Raw genomic sequence first — 9,617 nt, 5'->3', positions numbered from 1 at the left:
AGTTGTCCCGTGTCTTGGCTGGCGTGATGGTCTGCCATCAAAAATTGACGAATAGTATGATATCTCACACCATTCCACAAGCATTGATATCTTATGGTTTCAAATCATCCAGTCAATATATCTCTCACCTTTTACAACCACAAACTGAAATCGACCCAACTGCTCAGTTTCTCAATATCATACCAGTTACTTTGTGTCAAGTATGTGATCAACCCCTCAACCCTACAATACCAGGCTGAGAGTTCGACAAAGATATTACATGCCCAATGTAAAACCATGAATCTCAAACACAAATGTAATTACCATCACCTATATTCATTACTTATCATTATATTTAACCTATTATTGTGAAAAGAACCCATAGTTTGCAAATCTTTTGTTGAGCCATGAGCATAGTTCTGGATCGTCCAGGACGTGGACAATGATGGGACATGATGAATTTTGTCCCATTCAACGTCAAGATTCAGTGCTGGGAAGAAGGACGGACGATTTTTCATCTGACGGTATGAAAACCGTCCCCTCCAGTCCTCCCAGGATGAACTTTTGTCCTATTCGGGAAAAAACCGTCACGTCCCTCATCCTAGACGAAAAAAAACCTGTTTTACATTTTTAATATATTAATATAGTTTTTTCTAAGTTTTTTAGGGAAATACAGAGGAGAGAGAATGCAAAGGGACATGTGTACAAAAGTTCTGAGCGGCGTCAGTTTGCACGCACATAAAAATACAGGGACTTTGATGCAAATTGTCATAGCAAAGCCATATGGCTACATCTCAACCGTACGATGTGAATCTGGCTGTTTTTCGTCCAGATTCGTCCGTCCATCGTCCGAGACTTCCGGATGGACGTTTTTTTCTTCCCACGGGATGAAAATCGTCCCGTCTGGTGGTCCCCGGGATGAATTTTCGTCTCGAATTTCGTCCAAACCATTGGACGGGACGATTTTTCTGTCCCGGGACCAAAAAACGTCCTGTCCGCGTCCCTGCGCTATAGCCCATGAGCACCACAGATGATTTCAGAATTTATTTTAACATAGTGAAGGCTCTGATAAACACTTGATAAGCTGTTCGGCGTACATTGCAAAGGAGAGAGCAGTGAACAACTCTACTTGGCCATGTCTATTTCTTCCTCTTCTCTCGCGCTTCAACTTCGCTCTCCCTGTGCTTCATCCCGCAATCGTTCATCGCAGCGGCGATCGATCTGCCGCGCTTTTTCGGGGTTTCAATCTCGCAGCAGAGTTCTAACTCCGCGAGCAGTGTCAAGGCGATCGATCCTTCCATCGGCGTCCTTCATCTGGGATGCCATAACCGGTGGCAATTCCGCCATGGAGGCGTCTCTTGCCGTCCGTAGAGGAATGCAGCTTTTCAGACAGGTTTCTTGATCTATCCGAACATTCATGATCGAAGAATTTTGGTGATTCTGCACCTTTTGAGTTTTACTTGTTTTCGAATTTTCCAAGGGAGACGTGGAGGGGTCGTTGGCGGAGTTCGACAGAGCCATTGAATTGGAACCTCGACAGAGGTCATGTAGGGTTTTTCCCAATTCTGCTGGATATTAGCGTGTAGTTTGATTAATTTTGGAGATTGTTCATCCGCTTGACGGGTAGAATTATGGTTCAGATCTTTGGCAGAGGGGCCTCACCTTGTACTACTTGGACAGGTGTGAAGACGATATCCTCTTTATGTTTTCGGAAGGTGAATGGAGTTCGTTTACTGTTTCTTTGATCAAATGCAGATTTGAGGATGCGGCAGAGCAATTTCGGATAGATGTTGCTGAGAACCCGAACGATACCGAGGAGTTTATTTGGTGTTTTTTATCTGAAGCTCAAATCTATGGTGTGGAGGAAGCCAGGAGAAGATTTCTCGAGGTGATTTGATGATCGGCTATCCTTGAAGTTCATTTTGCGATCGGATTTTTGAAAAATATTAGAACACCAATTGAACACCGATAATAGAATAACATTCCATCTCAAAGGAGAAAGATTTTTTCTGATAGAAAGTATTATCTATTTCTTTTCAACCTTGTATATAGTGAATGAACATCCTCTATATGCCCGTTCCATATTCGAATTAGTTGTTGCAGGATGGGTCAGTCGTAAGATTCCTGAGCTGTGGTTAGCTTAGATGTAAATTACTTTTCTGATAAACGCATTGAGAGCATATTCGTTTCTCATTTTCACAAATAAATGAGTATCCAAAACCCTTCTCCTTATTTTTAAAACAATTTCTTTATTTAGAGACAGTAACCGGGTTACATGTGATGCCAGGTTGGTAGAGATTCCCGGCCCTACATGCGGGAAGCCTATAATCTCTTTAAAGACGGTGGCGACCCTGAAAAGGTTTGAAAAAAATGGTAGAGCCGTCTAAAATTTAATATTTCGTGGAGTTTTTATAGCGTTATTACCATTTTTTAATAATAAATATTTATCTAAGGGTTTTTTCTGTAGTTGATTCAAAATTCCATTCCAGATCCATGGCCCCAAATGACCGTTTTTGAAGCAGTCAGATGTGGGATTCGGTGCTAAGTTGCATCGTTTAAATTGATGCATATCAATTACCTGTTCATGCCCAGCTCTCATGCACATATAATTTCAACATTTTTCTCTTTGGAAGAAACGGGGGTTTTGAAGACAGGAACTATTGTTCATTCTGTCAACCGGACGGTAAAAAGTAGAGAGAGGGGTTTGTAAAGATGAAATGTTTGATACACATCTACCGCTCCACTACATATGGAACTAGTGGAAGAGTCAATGGACGGGCAAAACCAGCCAGTAAAAAACAGGCCTCGACCAGAATTCCCTGAAACCAGTCTATCAGACCTGTCTGAACGGGCCGAACAGCCTGTGCTGTAAATCAAGTTATGAGTTATGAATTCTGTCAGATACTATGTATCATCCAGTACCAGAGCTAAAGTCGAGTCGTCAAAAAACTTCAAGGATATAAGACCTAGGAAAACAAATTAGAGAAAGTACTTGCTAGGGTTTGGCGTGCCCTGACAATGATGGCCTGTGACATTGATGGTGATGTTGATGACGGGTTAATGATTTGTTGATGATGGCATCAATGTTAACAGCTGTCAACATTGACATCAATGTCAACTGTCCAGGCGTGCCGGCATCATCAATGTCATCATCGGCCGCCAAAAATGTAGTCCATGTCATCGATCCATGATGACAATGGGTGAATCATGGCTTTGTCTGTGCGGGACGTCCCATTAACATTGACGATGACACAATGTTGACGTGACGTTGATGCTGTAGTCAACCATCAACTGCCAACATCAGCTGTTCAGGACACCCCATCCATGCCAGCGTCATCGTTGACCACCCTGGTAACCATCAATGTCAACTATCAATGATGGTTAGATGATGTTGATGGTTATGTTGGAAAGGTGCCAAACGCTAGTTGCTGCAGAAATGACATCAATAAACAACAGTCCAGGAGTAGAGAACATATGGTGAGACACTGTTGTCTTTTTTACCATATGCCCAAGAGGACGTATTGATCAACACTTAATCAGAAAGAACAATCAAAATCTGAGGGTGACATTAAAGTCATGGATGAGTCACTGGCAGCAGAGCTACGTAGGAACCTTATTGGCTCTGTTTACTTGACCCTGAGATCCTGAAGGATGTTTATAATCCAAAGTGCCTCCAACATGCTAAGTGTGAGAGCTCTAAACTCAGCCTCAGCATTGGATCGTTAGAGGATGCCCTGCTTCTTGCTTTTCCAGATAATAAGGTTTCAGCAGAGGTGATCCTCGTAGCCTGGTAGGGTTAGGGGAAGAATAGAAAGAACAAGAACTATGGAATACGAACAGTCTCCCCCTTATTATGGGGTTACAAGTGGGCCCAACACTTATTGGGCATAAAAAAGTAAGGGTAAAAAAGGAAAGTCGAAAATGGTTGCTTCCAACACCCTTAGAAAGGAACAATAACCTGTAGTAGTGTGTCTCTTCACAATGTTCCCTACATAATCTGCGCCTTTTAATATTTCAAGGTTAATGTGGCCTATTGCTGTAAAGATGATCCTTTATCCAGGTGTCCCCATTGGACATTTTGAGTATCTGATAGAAATCGATTTCATGAGCTTCCCTTTGAGCTTTCATGATTTGGCTTACTAATCCAACGTCAAACTCAATGTCTGGTCTTGAAGCTTTTATATCTCTCTTTGGCAGTCTTGAGGGCCTTCCTGCTATGGTCCCAGTTTTTTGATGTGAATCTATTGGGGTGGGAGCTGGTTTGCATTCGAATAAGCCATTTTTCTTTAGTAGATCAAATGTGCGCTGATTTTATCTATTCCAGTCTCTTGATGTCAAACTCCTTGGATAACCGTTCATGTAGTTGTTTGACTTCTCCATGATCCCCTCTGGTAACTATCATTTTTTTAAGAAAAGAGGGAATATCACCTGAGATCAGTGATCAACATGAAGCTAATCAAACATTTAAATGTGAAATACATGACAGGCCAGAGTGGTCCTTTCCATCCTTCACACACTCCGAAACCAGTATGAAATAAAACTATCATTTTTTTGAAGAAAAGCGGGAAGATCACCTGAGATCGGTGATCAACCTGAAGCTAATAAAATATTTGGATGTGAAATACATGACACGCCAGAGTGGTCCTTTTTTCCATCTGTCATTCAGACCACATCATGCAGTATGGTGTCCGTCAAGATAGTCCTTCCCTTAAACACAACCTCATTGTGGTGCAGTCATGTCGCCCTGTACACATGGGTGAGTGCAGTCTTCCTGGCACTGTACACATGGGGGGACACTGCCGTGGTATCCAGGAACATGCGCTTCTGGAGAACTTGTGTCATAATTTATTCTTTTAACAAGTAGAACTTGTGTCATAATGCATCTCTCTAAGGGCAGCCACCTAAAAATCCTCACTTTTGATGGGAACTTCTATTTTCATAGAAGTCTGCAGGTAAGGATAATTTACTCTTCCACTGGGCCCTCTCGGATTTTTTTTGTTGGCATCCCAAATGGGAGCTGTCATAACATTTACATACACAAAAAGTATAGCTACCCCGATTTGGGTGTGCTTCATGAACAAAATATGGTCGCCATTGCTCTGTGTAAAGTCCATATTATGAATTTCCTTGATCAGTTCACCAAACCAGACCCTTGGTGACTCCTTTGAGGCCATAAAGTGCCTTATTCAGTTTACAAACAAGTGCCTCATTCTGAGCTTCGTACCTTGCGAGAATGTGTATAAATTTCCTCTTCTAAGTTGCCATGTTGAAATGTGTTTTTAAGATCCAGAATATGTACTTCCCACTCTTTGATGACTGCTAATGTTACCAAGATTCTCAGAGTGTTCACTTTTGTGAATGGTGCAAACCTTTCAATATTCATCTGCCTTGTACTTAACAGTGAATACCCGTCTGCAGCCCACAGACTTCTTTCCCAGTGGAAGAGGGACGAATGACCAAGTATTTTATTCTTATTTAACGTCATCATTTAGTCGTCCATAACCCTTTTTCAGTTTGGAACCTGTAAGGCCTCAGACTGTTCTGTTGGAATCTGAAACAAGGCCTCTTTAGATATGAATGCCTGATTTGGGGCCAAGAGACTCACGAAGGGAACATAGCAACCGATGGAATATTCCCCCTCTTCTTCAGGTCCCACTAAACTTGTGAAACGGGTGTAGAGACAACATGGCAGACTGGACATTTCTTCTTACACTCGCCTGAAATCCTTGTGGGAACAATTAATGAATTGTTCTCATGGCCCCTAGACTTTCCAGTCGCGTTGTCCGGATCTAGTTGTTACTTTCCCTTGGAGCTTGGTCGGAGTTTCATTTCATTTCAGGAAGTGCCACAAATTCTCGACAATCAACTGCAACTCGAGTCCCTTTGTTCCTGGATGTATAATAGGGAACACTTTCATCAAATGTAACAACTTTAATTGTATTATATTATTTTCCTTCCCAGTTCATAATAGTTATATCCTTTCCGGGTCATCAAGTAGCCAACAAAGATGCATCTCAGTGCCCTGGAAGAATATAATATGGACATAAGCCGGGCAGCCAAACAACTGTAGTGGGGGATCGGACCTCCACCGACCTAAGTGATGATGAGATTCATTTTCCTCGGCTGGAGCACTGGTATATTGGATGGATACCTGTAAGTAGAGCATCACCTCTAAGATAGGTTGGTACTTCACTCTGGAAGAGCAGTACCTAGTAACTTCTTACAGATGTCTTTTCTTCCTTGGCCACCCCATTTGGTTTGGATATTGACTCGGGATGTTTCATAAATTGTTGCTTGAGCTACAAAAAATCTCCTGTGTACCATTTATATAGTCCTACGCATTATCTGGCTGGAAGCATTTAACTTCCTTATTAATTTGTAGCGATATCATCTGGTAAAAATTGATAATAATGGTTACTGACACAAATTTCTGGGTCATCGGAGTGTACTCATCAATCAATGTGATAAACCTCCGGTTACCACTGTTTGTGATTTTCTGAGATGTCCCCCAATTATCACCAGGAGGTCAAACGGATGATCTCTTCTTTGTGAGATACTGTAATAGCTAGAGATAGTGTTTAGCCTGGCATGTTTTACAAACATGGTTCAGATCCTTAAGCACAGAGTGATGAGAAGGAAACATGTATCTAAGAGTCTTACAAGCTGGATATCCCAGTGGCTTGTAGAGAAAAATCCAGACCTCTTGTCGGTCACACCAGATAACTGATGGTCAGGCAGAAGTGTGAACTGTAAACTGAACACTTTCTGTCATATTCTCGGGCCGCGTGCCGCGTCGAGGGCATTCTCGTCATATTCACCTTTTATGTTCCTTTAAATAGCACAGCCTTCTCTCTAGTGGGAGGCAGACTTGGAGTTTGGTTCTTAAGTGATCTTTGGTGTTTTCCCGCTTACCTCTCATCTCCTCGATCTCCACTCTCCGTCTCTCTCCACGATCCCTGTCCTCACAATCATCTCTGCCCACCCCGTCTTCAGGCAGCTCGTCCCCGGCCGATCCCTACATCTTCTGTTTGGTGTTTCTACCTCGCCTCGTCCTCTACCCTTCTTCTGATACGAGCCTTGATCCTGGATTGTATCATTGTGGGTCACACCAGATAACTGATGGTCAGGCAGAAGTGTGAACTTTTAACTGAACACTTTGTGTCAGGTGTTTTATTAGCAATAAACTAATATCCTTGTTCAATTCAAATGGATAAAATTATAGTACCGCGTTTCAGGCTGCCATCGAAATGACACACCTCAGACAATTGTATGGCTGTGAACCCCCTCAGATCATTCATTATGATCTTCCACCGCCATCACCACTCTCTCATTCATTATGATATTCTGCAGCTACTGCGTGTCAATATTCCTGCGGTATAGCCATAGATCTATAATTTCACGGATGATTGTTCCAGTGTCACTGAGATTCCTTGAAACTGGATTTTTCTTGGAAATACTCTAGCCTCTTTTTAGATACATGAATCTTTAATGTCGTCTTGGAAACTTGACATAGAAAGAGAAAATTTTCATTAAATATCTCTTCCTTGCAGCTTGTTTCTATGTTTTCTCAAGGAAGAGATATCGAGCTCTTCTATGCTTCACTGTATGCTGGACTCTTCTATGAATCTCAGGTTTGTGATCAATGCCTTCAAAGGAATTACCCAGCACTGCAGACATGTTGTACTTCATAATAATTACAATCTCTAAGTTAACTCAATATAAGGATTTTGAAATGAAAGAAGAATATTCTCTATTGCAAATGCCATTGTTTTACTTACTTTATCTTGCTCAAAACTGTTCTATGACTTAACTAGGGAGACTCAGAATCTTCAAAAAGACACATAATTGCGTCGTGCCTCTCATCCTATGGGGAAAGGTAAATTTTTTTAACCTGTGCCGTCAACGGTCCCACTTGTTTTTCTGGAAAATCTCTAAAAATCCGTACCGATATTTTCTATATATTTGATGGGATTTTTCATGGCTTCTCCTAGCTCCGGCGACTACATGGCCTCCCTGGCAAAGGTCCACTGCCTCTGCCGAAAGTGGGTTCCTGCATAAAATCACATCCTCGAGACTGTTCATACTCTGCCGCTGTAAAAATCAGAGGTCGGAAAACACGGCTGTAACTAAATCTGTACGATTTTCTTCTTGAAGAAGCTGTTCTTCATCGAGCCGTCAATTAGCTGTTCCCTTGGTTAGTAGTCAAGCAGATAATTTAAGTTTCTTTTGGGTTGATCAACGAGCTTGGTTTATCTTTCCTCTTTTTCTTCCAACATAAAAAAATTGTTTAATATCTGATGTATTGACATTGAATTATGATTCTTATTACAGTTTGGGACATCCGGTACGTCCCTTACCATCATCAGTCATCCATCCTGACCTCGCACTGGAAAACAGTACGAAAGCCTTCGCCCCTTCTGTCCCGTCCCCATTCCATCATCAACTACTTGTCATTTACTCTAGGTTTACAACCATCACCTATCTTTTATATCATTCGTTTCGTCCCTGCACGTTAAACAGTAACAGAATGAAACTGGCCAAATTATCGTTCCGTCACATCCTGTCTCTCTTTTCTGCTCCATCCAGTCTGCTCCTTTCTGTTCTCTCCCGGCCCATCTGTGTGTCCCTCTCCCTGCTCCATCTCGTCCATCTCCCCCAACCCCATCCCGGCCTGTCACGTTCCATCCCAGCCCGCCCCTTCCCGTCTCGTCCTGCTTCATCCACTCGTTCCTGTCCATCTCATTCAGGTACATCCGGTCCGATCCCAAACCATCCCATCCGTCCCAGGTCCGTCACATTCTGTCCCATCCAGCCCCATTCTGTCCCGTCCAGTCCCATTCTGTTCTGTTCCGGTCCTTTCCGTCTCATTCCGCTTCATCCTGTTCTTTCCGTCTCGTTCCGTTCTGTTCTCTCGCGTTCCGTCCTTTCTATCTCGTTATGTTCTGTCCTGTCCTTTCCATCTCTGTCCGTTCCATTCCATTCCCTCGCGTTCCATCCTTTCTATCTTGTTCTGTTCCGTCCCGTCCTTTCCGTCTCAGTCTGTTCCATTTCGTTCTTTCGCGTTCCATTCGTTCTATCTCGTTCTGTTCTGTACCGTACTTTCCGTCTCGGTCCATTCCATTGCTTCACGTTCCGTCCTTTCTATCTCGTTCTGCTCCGTCCGTACTTTCCGCCTCAATCCGTTCCGTTCCGTTCCCTCGCGTTCCGTCCATTCTGTCTTGTACTGTTTGCCCGTCCTGATACCGGTACCGGATGCCAGTATGGGGACGGATGCTGTATCGGATACTGGAAAGGCAATTTCCAGTATTCGTTCTTTTCGATATCCAGATATCGGATATCGATATCAGACACGGTTGGTACAGTACCGACATCCGATACCAATATCTGTCTCGATGTCGGCATTTGTCTCCGTGTCAGGAGGGAGGATGACGACAACGGATATCGGACGTGGATATCGGTTTTCGATATCCACATCGAAATGATACTTAAAAATATTATTAACTTATATGTGTTCAGCGATTAACGTGGGGAAGAGAGTAATAAGTGAGGTTTTTGATTGTTTACACATCTCGTTTAATATATACAGCCAAATATTTTCAATTTCTTCCATATGGGATAACAGGATTCAGGTTTGGTGT

The 9,617-nt window shown here is 42.6% G+C and overlaps 1 protein-coding gene across 1 annotated transcript; it reads left to right on the top strand.

Moving 5' to 3' along the window:
* The first annotated feature begins 1,037 nt into the window (after positions 1 to 1,037).
* Positions 1,038 to 8,236, top strand: LOC144709656 (Tetratricopeptide repeat (TPR)-like superfamily protein). Its single transcript, XM_078583262.1, has 8 exons — positions 1,038 to 1,372; positions 1,460 to 1,526; positions 1,620 to 1,659; positions 1,735 to 1,867; positions 2,267 to 2,338; positions 7,530 to 7,610; positions 7,794 to 7,855; positions 7,971 to 8,236. The coding sequence occupies exons 1-8, from the start codon at positions 1,115 to 1,117 to the stop codon at positions 8,035 to 8,037; spliced, it is 780 nt and encodes a 259-aa protein (XP_078439388.1). The 5' UTR covers positions 1,038 to 1,114; the 3' UTR covers positions 8,038 to 8,236.
* The last annotated feature ends 1,381 nt before the right edge of the window (positions 8,237 to 9,617 follow it).

The sequence above is a fragment of the Wolffia australiana genome, chromosome 1 (genome assembly GCF_029677425.1).
Source record: "Wolffia australiana isolate 7733 chromosome 1, ASM2967742v1".
Taxonomy (NCBI): domain Eukaryota; kingdom Viridiplantae; phylum Streptophyta; class Magnoliopsida; order Alismatales; family Araceae; genus Wolffia; species Wolffia australiana.
Note: the sequence above shows the minus strand (reverse complement) of the source record. Positions and strands in the feature narration are given on the sequence as shown.